The 16,630-nt window shown below is 35.1% G+C and overlaps 1 protein-coding gene across 1 annotated transcript in view; it reads left to right on the forward strand.

The window, feature by feature from the left end:
• The window catches only part of LOC104000536 (uncharacterized), a 58,076-nt gene extending 50,483 nt beyond the window's left edge, over positions 1-7,593 (forward strand). The window contains exons 20-21 of the mRNA XM_018824350.2: positions 6,096-6,233; positions 6,642-7,593. Of these exons, the coding sequence (XP_018679895.2) occupies positions 6,096-6,233; positions 6,642-7,370 (867 nt within the window). The 3' untranslated portion in view covers positions 7,371-7,593. The remainder of the gene's footprint in view (positions 1-6,095; positions 6,234-6,641) is intronic.
• Positions 7,594-16,630: the final 9,037 nt, after the last annotated feature.

Raw genomic sequence — 16,630 nt, forward strand, 5'->3', positions numbered from 1 at the left:
AATAACTATGTTTTGCCTATATGTCCTTGTGACCCTTCAAATAATAATTTGTATAATCTAACTCCTTTCTTAATAATAAGACTCTCAACTCATAATAACTTAGGGGCTTTAATTAGAACCATATCTTTCAATAGTTTCACTCATATGTTTAAAAATGTCTAAACTTGCAACATTAAAGAAAATAGTTGTTTGATAAAAGAAACAAGTAATGTATTAAATTTTATTTTCATTCCTTCTTTGTTTTTTATATAATTTACATTTATTTATCTTAATTTTGTTCCTTTTTAGTCTTGTATAGCTTTGTCTGATTCTTGAAACATGTACAAGCTTGTTTCTTTGTGTAATTATAGACTTTGTAGCAAGATATACAGTTTCGAATGATACCGCCTAGTACAGGCGGTACGTACCGGTCTGACAGCATACCGTTATGCGGATCATCCTGTACTGGGCAAAACGCTTAAAAGCGCCTCGTATCGGATGATACGAGGTTATATCGGGCAATAACAATCGAAAGTAGAAGCTTTGACATTCACCAATATATGGTGATAGTTGGTTATCCTTCTTTGAGCAACAGTATGATATCGAGCAGCAGATTAGTAGCGAAAGTAGAAGCTTTGACATTCACCAATATATGCCTCAAGAGCTGCCTCGGACAAATGTGATTCATGATAATCAGCCTACTATCATCACCATATTGATGCATCAATAGCATACGGTGTATCAATACACTATGTTGTGTAATTAATTTCATGAATGGATCCAATAAACATCTCATATTGATTTTCGATGGTAGAATCAACAATCAAGTATATCTATATATGTGATTATTTAATTCATTTGAATTTTAGAGTTTATATTGTAACAAAATAGTCTAACAATTCAAATGATTTTTCTGTAGATATTTCAATATTTACATAAGGACAATCCGTAACGGACTGAAATACGAACCTTGTACAAGATTATTCCTCAAAGCCCAAAAAAGATATGTGATACTATTCTTACCTAATTTACATTGATTTTGCTAAATTTATATTATTACTATATTTATTTCTAACTTAAAAACCCTATCCTAACTTTTTTTATTTTTAGGTATTTTTGGAAGATTTTACACCTAAATTAGGTATACCGCTCGGTATGCCCTAGCGTACCGCTCAGTACAAGGTACCGTATTGTACCATATCGAGCCAAGCTCGAAACATCGGTACGGTACGGTATTTCAATCCTTGCTTTGTAGAAACAAGGTTTGAAATATCGTGCCGTACCGGCGTTTCGACATTCGCTCGGTACGGTACGATACAATATATCGAGCGGTATATCGTTTGGTATACCGCTCGGTATATATATATATATATATATACATATACATATACATATATACATAGACATACATACATACATATATAATTCGGTGACGTCGCCTCCCTCTTCGCCCCAGGCGGGGCGATATCGTCTCGTTTATATATATATATATATATATATATATATATATATATATATATATATATATATATAATTTATATATAAAATATTTTTATAAAAGGCGATGTCGTCGAAAAAGGCGACACGACGTGGCCTTTTTCGACGACGTCACCTTTAAATAAATAAATAAATAAATATATATATACCGTCCGGTAACAGGCGGTCCATGTACCGGTCAGTTGACGGACCGTTACGTACCGCCTGGTACGGGCGGTATTATTCGAAACTGCATACCTTGGTAGCAATAACAACTTTCTTTTCTCTATTAGATACTCTTCCTTTGCTACTATTAATTATTTTCGATATCATCTTTCCATTTAGCATACAACAATAACAAAATCATAAGTCCCAACTATTTGGGATCGATTATATGGATTTTTTGTCATCAATGAGATATATATAAAAAGTCCCAACTATTTGGGATCGGCTATATAAACTTTCTTTTCTCCTCTATCAGATACTCTTCTCTTGCTACTATTGATATTTTCTATATCATCTTTCCATTTAGCATACAACAATAACAAAATCATAAGTCACATCTATTTGGGATCGACTACATGGATTTTTTGTCGTTATTAAGATATATAAAATATCCTATATTTAGTTAAGTTTAGAGTATTTAAATCTTTATTTATAGTTTTTATTTAAGTCTTTTTAGGCCTTCCTCCATCTCTTCTCGTACCACTAACATTAATGATTTCACATTTTCTAACTACCATATTCATTGGTCTCTTAAGTACATATCCATACCATCTTAACGATTCTCTCTCATCTTATCTTCTATCAAAATGATACCTAGTTGTTCATGAATAAATAATAAAAAAATTCAATCATCATGCTTTGGTACATAATGCTTCTCATTTAGTCTTCCCATTCAGCATCATCTTCAAAATTTTGAGTATCATCATGCTTTGGTAAATAATAAGAAGATTCAATCTTTTTTTCTTTAGATCATTTGTAATTCTTGTTTTACATTAGGTGGACCTTTTGCATGTTTGATTTAACTTTCTTTCCCAACTTGATGTTGTTTTCTGTGAAAAATATTACCTTTAGTAGTTTTGTTATTAAAAATAAGACATTAGGATTTTTAGGATTCTTTAGATGATTGTAAGGATTTTAATTTTGAATAATACCACTCGTACCGGGTGGTATGTATTGGTCCGCCAACAGACTGGTACGTGGACCACTCGCTACCAGGTGGTACCGTCGATTGGAGCTATTTTTGCCCCGTTATCACCCGAAATTGGTCGATGACGGTCGATTTCAACCGTCACCGCCCACTACCGAGTGGTATTAGCCGAGGGAGAAGAAAAGGGAGAAAAAAAGGGAGAACTTGGAGATCTGGCATCGCTCTCCCTCGACGATCCTGGTCCGCCGCCGCCCTCCCTCGCTGGATGCCGCAGATGAAGTTTCGCCTCCTTGTTTGAGGCGATGAGGCCTTAACGTCGTCGGCGACTTCTCCTCATCCACGCGGGGAGAAGAAGCCTCGGCGATGTCACGGGGAGAAGAAACCGAGCGTCGTCGAGGCAACATTTCTTCTCCCCACGCAGGTAGAAGAAACGAGGTGACGTCACGTCGTCGCCCTTTTATGCGCTGGGAGAAGAAAATCGAGCATTTCTTCTCCCCACGTGGGCAGAAAAACAAGACGATGTCGCTTTTATATATATATATATATATATATATATATATATATATCTCAAGCGGTACATTAGAACGTATCGCTCGGTATACTTGTACTATACCATACCGAGCTGAGCTCGATACTCCGCTGCGATACGAAATTGCAAACTTTGGATGATTGTATATCAATCCTAGATTCTTTCTTAGGTTTCATATTGATTATTCTTCCGAGTCACTCTCGACATTTGCCATTGATCCTAGAGTATAGAAAGGATTGAAATCAAAGGCAAAATTGTAGGAAATTCAATCATCTTGACAGAAAATTCAAATAACTAACAATGCATATCATTTTGTAGTAACCAATTAAGGTGTTTTTTTAGATCGAAATACCAATTAAGGTATTTTAGTTCAAACAATATGTTGATCTAACAGGGTGTTGTTTTAGATCAAAATACCAAGTGATTTATATCAAAAACATGTTGGTCTAACATTAAGAGGGTGTTGTTTTAGATAAAAATACCAACATGGTGTTTTAGTATGGCCATTTTAGTGGGATATTATGTTGTTTATCACATGATCCTAATCAGCATGTTATAGATCAAAATATTCAAAATAAAATAAGACATTAAAGGGAGAATCAAATATGTAGGGAGCCTCTTATCCAGGGAGCATGAGTGTTACCTACATACATCATTGAAGAAAGAGAAGGAGAAGATAGTGAAGCGGTGGAGGACAACATATATCCGAGCAAAAGAAATAGGCGAAGGAGAGCATCTCCGACCGGGAGCATATAGTTAGCGGGTGGCAAAAACTGCTTCAATGGATGGTGGAGCCTATTTTCCAATAAGTAGTTGGTGGAGGAAGCAAGAGAAATTGCAACCATGATGAAGAGCAACAAAGATTGTACGAGAGGTTTCAATCACAAAAGAAGTTTTGGCTGACACCAATGCCTCTATTCCAATAAAAAGTTTTAGTCGAGTAGAGATCACAGAAGACCATGGCTGTCAGGGAGAAGTTTTGATTGGAGGCTCCCAATCATAGAAGCTTGTTTGCATGGGGGGAGGAGAGAGAGATTTTGGTTGGATAAATTAATTCAGCCAAATCATCTAGTTCGAACCCGAAGCAAACCCATAAGTTTTAACTCAGGTGCGCACCTGAGCTGCCCAACCCATGGGCTGAATCCACAAGGTTTAACTCAGATGCCTGCTTGAGCTGCTCAAAGCCTAGGCTAAAGCGTGTGCTTGGACCATGCCCAACCAACCGCCCAAAGTGAAGTAGAGAAGCTCAGACCTCGCTTCGCCTCTCCTAGGAACTTAGGCGAGCACCTAAGTGTCCCTTAATAATATTGCGTTAAAGTACCCATTTCAGAATTTTTACATCTCTCGTACTCTAGGAATTACAAGTCCTAAAATTTGAATCATTGTTCCTAATAATTAGCTTCACGATTTGTCAAATGTTAATCCTATCATTTTTAACGAATGTTACAACTTATGAAAATAGGGCTCAAGCCTCTTCTTCTTTTTATATATGTTGGTTGCAAATCGAATAAGGAAAAAAATTCAAAATGGATGATTCTATATTGAATTTTATTCCCCTCTAGCAGTACAAGTGTTTTGTGTACTGTGTATATGCATATGAAGTATATGTGTATTGTTAACAATGATTGATTTTCACAAGAGAATCTCTTGGTCAAATTATATTCCTAGAATAGGGATGTAATAAGTACAAAGGTATATCTTAAATTAAGGTATTAGAATGTTTTATGAACTATTTTACTTGAGGCACAATGACACAAGAGACAGTATATAAGGTTCTTGGTTTTTGACGAGGATTTTTTGGCGAACAAGAAATTTGATGCAATATAATATATTATTATTTGAAGTATCTGATACTTCTGCAAATCATAGTTTATAGGGTGATCGAGGAGTTGTGCATCTCTTACGGACCTGTAAATTAAATGGATATGGTTCAGCATATAAAAACCTATGAGGATTACCCTCTTTCCAATGTACAACACAAACCAAACCCCTGTTCTGATATCCTAACATTTAGTACAACATGAAAAGAAAGCAGCATATCAAAGATGATCCTCTTGGTGAAGGTATTGCAATGAACCATGGTCTCACAAATAAAGGGTACATTTTGCGTTCATTGATTTGATATTACCCTTTGAGAAGTCTGTGTTATGTGCATTTATTGCTGAGAAGGTAAGGAAATCTCTCCTTTTCTGACGTGTTAGGTAAACTTGGTTGCATATGATTTGCTCCATATTACTGATGATAATCAGTAATTTTCTCCAGTTTCCTCCTAGATATGTCATTAACCAACTTTTGATGAATTATCTTTTTTGGCTTGATAGATTATTGGACATGAAAGATCTGACAGAAGCCATAAGGAAATTATATTCAGTTGTTGTATAAAAGGAAAGTTTAATAAGACCACTGTAACGAAATACATGTTTATGAATCAAAACCCTCAGAAGTTGGGAAAATTATGTGTCCCAAAATTTGCATATGTAGAATGAGGACATTAAGTTGGATAGGTGCATTTACCAAGACAAATTAAGGAAGAATTGTTTGCATTCCTGAAAAATGATGAGAATGGCAAATAAGTTTAAAGCTTATGACATGAAAGGGATCCATGTGACTGACTGCAACTAATTAACAACTATGGTTTTCTATTTAAAATTTGCTTGAGAATTTTACTGATTTACTTTTACGTCGAATTATATAGCAATGCAATCTATCTTGTTGTTGTCTTTTGTGAGCTTCATGCAACATGCCACATGATCAACAATTTAGTGACCGTCAGGTGAACGAACACCTGACAATTTAATTGTGCAAAAGGCCATATGAACAACAGTTAAGTGAATCTAAGGTGCAAATCACCAGGCAATTTAGATAAAAGAAATTAATGGTAGATTTACTGAAACTCCATTAGTGGTTTTTTCAGTCGATTTACTGAAACACTAAATGTTCCTCTTCTGAACCTTTCAGGGGTTGATAACTAATCTGATCGTGGCCGGTCATGGCCAAGAAGCTGCATTTTCTGCAGCAGTTTTGGGAGATAATGCCCTAATGGAGAAAGCGTGGCTGGACACTGGGATGCTTGCAGAGGCTGTACTCCATGCTCATGTAAGTGTGTGTCTTGTGCTTTTTCAATTACATGTGTAACTCTCATTCATGTCAACATGTAATGAATTTTCCAATATCAAATATTGTTGGGTCTACGGAAGTTGGGTTGGCAACTGAAAATTGCATGTCTTTCTGTGCTGACCTTTTTCCCTTTCCATCTCGATGAGAAAAGAAAATGGAGCAGAACATTATCATTGTTTTGGTATCTAAATGCTAGTTCAGCCTGATAACTGATGAACACAAATTTCCAAGAAAATGGAAATGCAGGTTGTTTCATTGTTTAGGGAACGTGAATTCCTTCCCGGTGATGTTCGAACTTGTTTGCATGTTTCCTTGTGTATTTTTCTTTCTTAATATACTTTGTCAGTTGTTGCATGATAACATATCTTTAATTTTTGGTTCTCCTAGGCCCATGGTCGCCCGACAATGAGGAACTTGGTCCAGGCCTGGAACAAGATGCTACAGAAGGAACTCGATCACACGCCCGTTGTTAAAACTGATGCTGCTGCAGCATTTTTGGCTTCACTCGAGGAACCAAAGTTTACGAGCCTAGCAGAAGCCGGCAAGAAGCCTCCCATAGAAATACTTCCTCCTGGGATGGCATCTCTTTCGGCTCCTCCCATCACGATTGGTAAAAAGCCGGCCGCTACTGCCACTACTTCTGCCACGGCTTTGCAGGGTCCCTCCGCAGCAGCACAGACTCCTCCACCTGCTCCAATCCAGAGCGACCCTACTACCACGCCCGACACGTCAAACTCTCAAACAGTGAAGCCGCTTATGTTGGAAGCGCCTCCACCAGTTGATCGATCGGATGATAAACCGCTAGCATTGGAAGCACCTCCACCAGTTGATCAATCGGATGGCACCCGAGATAAACTGCTAGCATTGGAAGCACCTCCACCGGTTGATCAATCGGATGGCACCCCTCCGACTGCAGAGCAAGTTGATGAATCAGATGGCACCCCTCCGATTGCAGAGCAAGTTGATGAATCAGACGGCACCCCTCCGGTCGTAGAGTCGGTGAACAGCCCAAGTGGTTCCCCAGAAATTACCGAGTCACCTCCCCCAACGGAGACGGTGTCACACACTACGAGCGCCCAGATCCCCCAAGTCGATGCAGATGGGACGGTGGGCTAGACGGAGAGATCGTTACTCCTTTATATAATAATTGTTTTTGAGATAAATAGGATTACAAAATCCAGGAAATGCATGCAGCCTCTAAGGTCCGTATCGCATCTTCGTTTTATTTATTTATTTATTTATTACCTTATTTTTCACTGATGTATTATTTAATCTTGCTGTGATGTTAATTACTATTAAATAAACATTATTAACCTCGAGTTTAGGCAACTTGGAGCAAAAGGCCTACATTTATTTATTGTTGAGTCTGATCACAGGTAATTTCTCTTCTCCCAACCGAGATTGTATGTTCCACTTCCCTTGGGATCTAAGAGATGATTTTAGTATTAATTGTCGATGAAAAAGGGACGCGTTTTAGATTTGAGGATGTTTTTTTCCTCGTCATCAAAGTTATTGATTCTCTTTTAAGGTGATTGTTGGTTTTTAATCAATCTTAGGCATCAAGTTTTGGTTGCTGGGCTTTCAATACATTGAGGTGGTCATGAGCAATGATTATTTTGGTATATTAGCTGCCGCTCTTTTGGTATGGACTGATCCAAAGGTTATTGATTTGAATCGGTTGTAATCATTCATTCCTATTGATTGGTCTAAACCTTATTTTAGATTTTAACACAAAAAAATAATATATTTTTTTCTCTCACATTCAAATCGAGCAACCCATTTCTACTCTTCCACTTTGGTATGAAATTTTCTCTCCTTGTGTGTTAACTTTTGAACAAGATTTTTATGAAATTTGAAGAAGAGATTCATTTGTGTGCATGAAACTCATGCAAATAATTTTTTTTTCCATTCTCTCTGTGTTCTTTTGTAATGTTATATTTTAATTCATCATTTATCGATATTTATGTCTTTTACATTAGATAAAGTAATATATCTAAAAAAATATATATAATTTTGTTATAAAACATCTTTTTCCGTTGGAAAACACATTTTGTGCCTACTATTTTTATATAATAAATTAAATTTTTTGTTTCTATATTATTTTTATGTATTATTTTTGTTCGGATAACTGAATAATCACTGTAAAAAATAACTTGCAATCACTTGAAATGTCTAAATCTAAGTTTCTCCCCCTTCCTCATTACAAATCGAAATTCCAACTTTAGTATATTTTGAATTTTTATTTAATGGAATATTCTAACAAGTGTATGAGTAGTCATTTGCCATATTTTTTAACAGTCATAGTATTTTCTATAAGTGAACAAAAGAATTATTATAATCTCATTCAGAAACACTAATTTACTTCCTATCACTTTAAATTGTCTCCTGCTACACCTGATATAACGTTTACGATTGAATGTTTGATTATATATATAATTTTTTTATTTATTACTGATAATTAACTTTATCATATTCGCCTACATATAATAATGCCTAATTCTAAATTTGTGCTGACTCCAAATTCCAAATATATTTATATAAATCAAACTTACAAGTTTGCTTTATATATTTTGGACTTGTATGTAATGGTAAAATATAAACATGCATGAGTTATATTGTCTTTGTATGACAATAAAAACACTATAATATTTCTGCTTGGGCTATGCATGTAATGTTTATAATTGAATACTTGGTTATTTATGTTATAATATGTGATTTTTTTTATTTATTATCGATTATTAACATATTGTTTGTCACATTCCCTACATTAAATACGTTAATCTAAGTTTGTGCCCACTTCTAATTGCAAATCATGTCTATATCAACTAAAGTTCCAAGCTTCCTATATTTAGAGTTTGTATGCAATAGATAATTGAAACAAGTGTGTGAGTAGTTAATTATATTATTTTTTAACATATCTATAGTTTTTTTTTTTTTTGGTGTAAGTGAACAAAAAATTTGGTTGTGTTTGTGATATTTACGATTATATATTTGGTTGTTTATGCTATAAGATAAAGAGAGCTTCAATTATTATTGATAATTAGCATGTTGTTTGTCAAATTCCTCTGCATGCAATACATAAATTCAAGTTTGTGCCCATTCCTCATTTCAAGTTTCATATATCTTGATTTTATATGGAATAGAATGAGTTTGAGAGTAGCCATTTATAATATTTTAAAACACAGTTACCATGTTTTTTTTTTTTTTTTTTGTAATTGAACAAGAAAGTCTGCAAGTAGTGAGTTACAATGTTTTGAATATTTTCCTTTACAAGTGAACAAAAATATTGTAACCATTTAAACTGTGACTAACTTTTTATCACCTTAAATCTCCTGGTTTTCCATTTATTATTGATAATTAGCATGTTGTTTGTCACATTCTCCTGCATGAAATGTTAAATCTAAGTTTGTCCACATATCAATTGATATTCCAAGTTTTGTATTTCTTGAGTTTACATATAATGCAAAAGATCAAAACAAGCTGGTGAGTTATTATATATTTTATTTAACAAAATAAAAATAATGTAACATGTTCAAAGATATTGTAACTCTAAATCATCTAAGGTCATGCATGTGATGTTTATGATTGAATGTTTGATTGTTTATGTTAAAATCTGTAAAACTTTTTTTACCATTGATGATTAACATGTTTGTCATGTTCCTTACATGCAATGCCTAAATCTATATTTAAGCTCAGTCCCCATTGTAAATTATGTTCATATCAATTGAAATTTTAAATTTCATATATGTTGAGTTTGTATGTAATGAAAAAAAAAAAAGTAGAAACAAATAGTGATGAAAATGTACATTGACGGAAGTATATTCTGATGGAATCATACGACACAAGTGCCAATGTGGAAGGGGGAGTGGGAAGTTCGACACAAGATGCCGCAGAAAAATTTTATTTACTTCAAAACCAATTTACAAAAAGTCAAGGAAAACATACAATAAAATAAAAATAAGGTAAAAGGTAAAAACGGAGAAACATAACTGTTATAGACAAAATGATATGATAAACATCTCGACGTTATACGATTAACATGTTGACATCAAATGGTCAATATCTCGATATTAGTTAAATATCCAAGTATCGAGTGACTGACATCTTAGTACTAGGTGATAGACATGTGGGTGACACCTCAATGTTAAGTAGTCGATACCCCGACAACATCGGTACTAAGTGATTGACACCTTTGTATCGAGTGATCGATACATGATTGACACCTCGAAGTCAGGTGGCTAGCCCGTTGACATTGGGTAGCCACTATGTGGTGGCTTTGTCTTGTCCCACCAATCAATCAACCCCTACCATGTGATCTACATATGTCAGAACATTATGTCATCCCGAACTCGATGCAGATCAATGATAGTTATACCCAAGATTGGTGCACCATGTTCCCACGAGCAACATATCATCCAGAGATAACGACTTTGATAACCCACTATAAAAGATATTCCACAAGGACATCTCAACATACAATCTGAACTTAGAATAAATTCAATCTATCTGTCTAGCTTACTAATTTAAGCATTAAAGAAACATTATCAAGAGGACTCTGATGTAATTTTGTAGGGTTCAAATCGAGTCGATGATAATTGACTTTATTCAACCTTAAACAACCAAAATTTGACTATTGATTAACATATCTCAAGATATGTTAAATGGGTTGAATCCAAATATCTCAAGAAAGCTTTGCTAGACTATCTCAACCAAACCTGAAGGACCCGAATGGATTGAATCCAATAGTGTCAAATGATATTGTGCTGAACCCCCTAATCCCGATACTTTCAAGACCAACCCCTCTCACTTTTCAAATTCCTAATCATCTACTCTTTGACAACCACCAACCACTTCCTCCCTAATAACCTGCACTATCTACACTTACCACCATCACTATCCTAGTCAAGGATCAGTGAGCTAAGAAGTGACCCAAGGAAATCAAGGTAGTGCTATTGGTTACTCTACCAAAGAAGGTGACACTATCGGTCCAATGAATAGACCCATGGGAGACAACCCCATCTAGAGGCAGCGGAGCCTTTGGATGAATCCCATTAGATCCATATAGACCAAACCAAATTATCAAGATTGGGTCGACATTATTAGATGAAAAGAAAACTATGTTGGTCAACTTCTTATGCATGAATTTTGAAGTGTTTGCTTGGTCACCAAGCAACATGCCCAGGATTAATTAAGGCATACGAAAGTTCAATTCAAATCCACACTAGTAATACAAGAAGTGAGTAAATTATTCGTGAGATTCATTATCCCAAGTGACTCACTAATGCAATTATTGTAAAGAAAAATAATGAAAAATGACATGTGTGTCGATTATACTAATCTTAACAATTAGTTAACTTCACCTCTAACCATGAATCATTAACTTTGATGGATGTATTCTTCGGATGCAACCAGATAAAAATGATACGAGAAGATAAAGTGTGCACATCATTTATCATCGACAAGAGTCTATATTAATTACTATAAAGTGATGCCCTTCGAACTTAAGAATGCTAGAGCTACCTACTAATGAATGGTCAACAAAATATTCCAGTATACATGGATGATATGTTGGTGATGGGTTAGACCGTGGACACCCACTTGGCCAATCTAGGAGAGACATTTGCAACAATTAAGAGGTTCCAAATGCGGCTAAATCACTCAAAGTGCATGTTAGGCATTGGCTCTTGTATGTTCCTCAATTTCATGGTCCATAGCAAGGAACCGTCAAAGTCATTGTATCTCTACCTATCAATAACATCGACAACTATGAGTTTGGTGCTAATCAAAGAGGAGACTCGAATCCAAAGATCGGTGTATTACACCAACCATGTGCTTTAAGATATAGAAACTCAATATCCTAAATTCAAGAAGCTAACTAGGAAGCTTCAATCATATTTCCAAGCTCACCACATTCTTGTATTGACAAACCAACCAAAGCCATAGATTCTCTCAAATTTGGACACTATCGGTACACTCCTTAAATGATAGGTGGAACTCAATAAGTTTGACATATCCTATTATCTATGGACTGTCATCTATTAGAATCATAATGGCACTAAGAAAGGGGGCTGAATTAGTGCTATAGTAATTTTTTATCTGATTTTAAAGTTCGATCGATAAATCTATATTAGAAATATAATTAACCAAAAATACAAGTAAGGGTTGCAAGTAAAGTAAATGAGTAAGCAATAACAAATGAAAAGCAAGAGAAAGAATGCAACTATTTTACAGTGGTTCAGTCTCCCCGTCCTATGTCCATTCCTGATTCCTTTTCCCTCGAGGCAATTGGCTTTTATTATCGATCTTTTTTCTTATTGGGCGAAGATTAGCTACCCTTGTTGTAGCTTTTCTTCTTTTAGTAGGTTTAGGAGAAAACTTTCATACTCACTTTTTTATAAGATCTCTCACCTCCCACAACTTAGAATTACCTCTAAACTCAAGAAGGGGGAAGAGACTCAAACAATGCTCAAAGAGAGAGCTACAACTCTTCACAAACTCCAAAATTGATGCTCCATCATCCAAGTCTTAAAGGGGTATTTATAGACCCCAAAAGGCTTCAAAATAGTCAAAAATTTTAAATCTCAAAAAATTTTCGTGTACAAGCGGTGCTACCGTTAACACCTAGTGATACTACCGCCGTACTTTCAACATTGCAATTTTGAACTTTTGGGCGGTACCACCATCAAAATTTTGAATTCTGAGTGGTACCATTGCCACCCTAGGCGATACCACCACCTACATAGGTGGTACCACCATTGACAATGCTGACAAGCCCTATTTGTGCTTGTCGGTTTACTCAGACAGTACCATTACTTGGGCTTAATAGTACCACCACCCAGGCTTGCTTAAGACCACTATTTTGGCTTTTTAACAGGCCCAATTTGGCCCAGGTCTAAGCACATTAGTTTCTTGATAAGTTAGTATAGTTTTGGCTTAATAACAACTCAATTTGACCCAAAAGATCTCGAATAAGACTTTAATAATCCAACCACATATCCGACATAATTACGAAGCTTTCAGCATGTTGTGTGCCATTCTGGCATATCATCTGATATTTCAGCACTTCGCTCGAACCTCTAGCTTATTATTCTTTCCTTTAGCATATCACCCGATCTATCGGCGTGTCAACTTTCCCACTACATCTAATCTTTTAGCGCAATATGTAATCTTTTTGGCATGATGCCCAAATTTATAGCATAAAGTCCATTCTTTGACAAGTCAACCAATCCTCCAGCTCAACGTCTAATTTTCGACATGATACTTTTCTCGACATAATGTTTGATTCTCCTGCTTTGACAATTGACCCTTGATGGTTCGACTCATTGATCGATGTATTTCTTACGTCACTTATCTCAAAAACATATCAGTCCATTAACTCATCGATTGATTTTATCATCAAAATCTGATATTCAACAAACTCCCCCTTTTTTATGATAACAATCAATTGATAATGGAATTTTAATCAGGCTCCCTCTATCTATATATTATTTTGAAATATAATGAACTCAAATTTAAAAAATAATAACCTTTTAGTGTTAGTATTTCAATTCAAGTCGAAACAATTTTAATCATAAATTATAGTGATTTTCAATAGTAATCATTACAAAAATCATATGCATAATTTTAGTTAAAATATCAAAATAATCATTGCATAAAACATATGCATAATTTTAATTAAAAATATCATAATAATCACGACACAAATCATATGCATCATCATCATCATAGATTAAAATATCATAATCTTCTTTGTTTGACATACACAATTACCATATCATCAAAAAGTAAAGACTTTTTCTCTCTCTCTTTGTCATCAACAAAAATGAGAAATATACAAGCTACTTGGATGGTGATAGTCCAAAATATCTAAACAAAGTATGAAAATATGCATCAAAAGTATCAAGTTGTTTATGAATCTATTGCATCTCAGACAAAATATGGTCTTGACGAAGCTTAATACAATCCAGTCGGGCTATTATAGAATTAGAAGATGAAGAAGGTACTGGATCCATTGGAGATCTCACCTCAAAGGGACTAGTAAAAGGAGAAGGACTGCCCCTATGTATAGGTATTTCTGGTTCAGGCTTAGGTGGAGGAGGATAAGTTCTTCTAGGTAATCTAATCCAAATTCTATTTATTATAGTGCACCTCAATCTTCTTAATAGGTTTCTATTAATGATATTAAATCTATCTAGTTTTATGATTTCTTCATCTAGTGTGATAGCTATATCGTGTGCATATGATAGTCTAATAATCAAGCCACCAAATAGAAGCATCATATTCTTCTCAGATATACCAATTATATTTTGAAGTATTAGATATCCAAAGCAATTATTAAGTCTTGTCATAATTTAATATATAGTGCCTATTTCCAGAGTATTTACTTTATCAAGATGGTATTATTTAGAAAGTAAATACTAATCATGATATGATGAAGTAATTTTATGTTAAATGGTAACAAATGCTCATAACTCTTTGGAACAATAGATAAGTTAGGGTTTCCCAAAAATGTTGCCAATAGCCTCAGAATATATAACCTCGAAAATGGTTGTCCTCTAAAATAGCAATCTCATCTTTTTCTAGTAATTCTTATAAGGTTACAAATTATGTCATCTGTAATAGGTATATGATGCCTTAGAAGATAAGTAGATATCCTATCATGTTCATCTGCATGTAAATTATTATAGAACAATTTAACTAGTCTAGGGTAGATAGATTTACTAATTTGAAAATTTTGAAGGACATTTAAGTTAAAGAATCATTGAATTATATCTAAATCACCCAAATCTTCTAAATCTACATACTTTTGGACAACCCTAGATTCGAAGTTTGAATATCTAAGAGTATGTTCATAGGAGTCGAAAAGAGTGATGTCATAGGTTTCATCTATTCTCCTCTTTCCTTTGTCCCTTAAGGATCTTCTAGGTGCCATAAAGACTACAATATGTATTACCCAACAAAAAGGATAAGATTAATTAATAGATTAAAAATAAGAGGAGGATTTAGATGTTACCCTTGTAGTCTAGCCTTTTTCCAAGTGTATCCTCTTTCTAGATCACCAAGAGGATTGATTGAGTTCTAATCTTGATCCTTAGGCTTATAGAAGGAGAGATGAGAGTCCTTGGACTTTAGAGGGAGAAAGGTTTTTGTTGAGAGATTGGTGGATTCTGAGGAATAGGGTGTTAGGAACGAGTCGGCACTAAGAATGCTTAGTTTGTGTGTCTGATCTTTAGATTGAGATATCAAAGATGCCCTATATGAGTACTTCGCTCTTTGATACCGGACTTATAGGTATGGAGGTTTCGGATATAGCACAACCGGTTATCGAGAGTGGTAGCCAACTTTACGAGGGTAATTGAGTATCAATAGATGATCATCCACTCTCGGTGTTATGAGAGAAATATCATATGTGTTCTTACTCAAGTAAATCCCTAGCTATGGTCATTCAAATTGAGAGAGAAAGAGTTCTCCGAGAGAATCCAATTAGAGCGAGACTCAAGTAGATTCCGTATGGGCTTGACAACATAATGCCCAATATATGATCTTTGGGATATTAGATGGATGAGGAACTATAGATACATAGTAATTGAGAACAAACAGATTCAATGGATTGGATTCCCCTATATCATCTAGGGATTGCGATGTAGTAGCCTAGTATGTTCATAGTCGATAATTCGAGTGAATTATTATAAGAGATGATAATTCACTAAGTCAGAATAAGTTTTGATAGATATGACTCACAGTCAGCTCAATATTGGGCCTAGAAAGTCATACACATATGGTAGGTGTTGTGATAAATAGAGGTTCGAATATGAGATATCCGTTGGAGCCCCTATCGTATTGGATATTCAGTAAGCCCTTGAATTATTGGATCTTGTGGATAAGATCCAATAAGAGCCAATGAAATATTATTGGGTAAAAATCCACTAATTCAAGAGACTTGGGTATTTGGATGGAGATCTAGTACCCAATATGGTAGGATCCATTAGGGTTAAGTTGATATGGACCTCTATAAATAGGAGGAAACAAAAGGGGCATAGGCTATACCCTTTTTAGCTACTACCTCCTATTCTCCTCCCTCCCTCTTCTCCTCAACTGAAATCCTAGTTTGGGGTGTGTGGACAGCAAGAAGGACCAGCTCCTCTTTCATCATGTAGTGCGCGTGGAGAGGAAGATCATGTAGCGATTTGAGGAGCATCTTCATCGCATCTACCATGTGGATCACTACTAGAGAGGAGGATGGTTGACCTTCTTCATCCACTCCTATAGATCTAAGATTTTACATAGATATACGATCTCCCTATATAACAAATCTACCTTAACACATATAGTTTTCGATTTTTGCATTTTGTTTTTATGCACCAATCTTCGTACGA

The sequence above is a fragment of the Musa acuminata genome, chromosome BXJ2-1 (assembly GCF_036884655.1).
Source record: "Musa acuminata AAA Group cultivar baxijiao chromosome BXJ2-1, Cavendish_Baxijiao_AAA, whole genome shotgun sequence".
Classification (NCBI taxonomy): domain Eukaryota; kingdom Viridiplantae; phylum Streptophyta; class Magnoliopsida; order Zingiberales; family Musaceae; genus Musa; species Musa acuminata.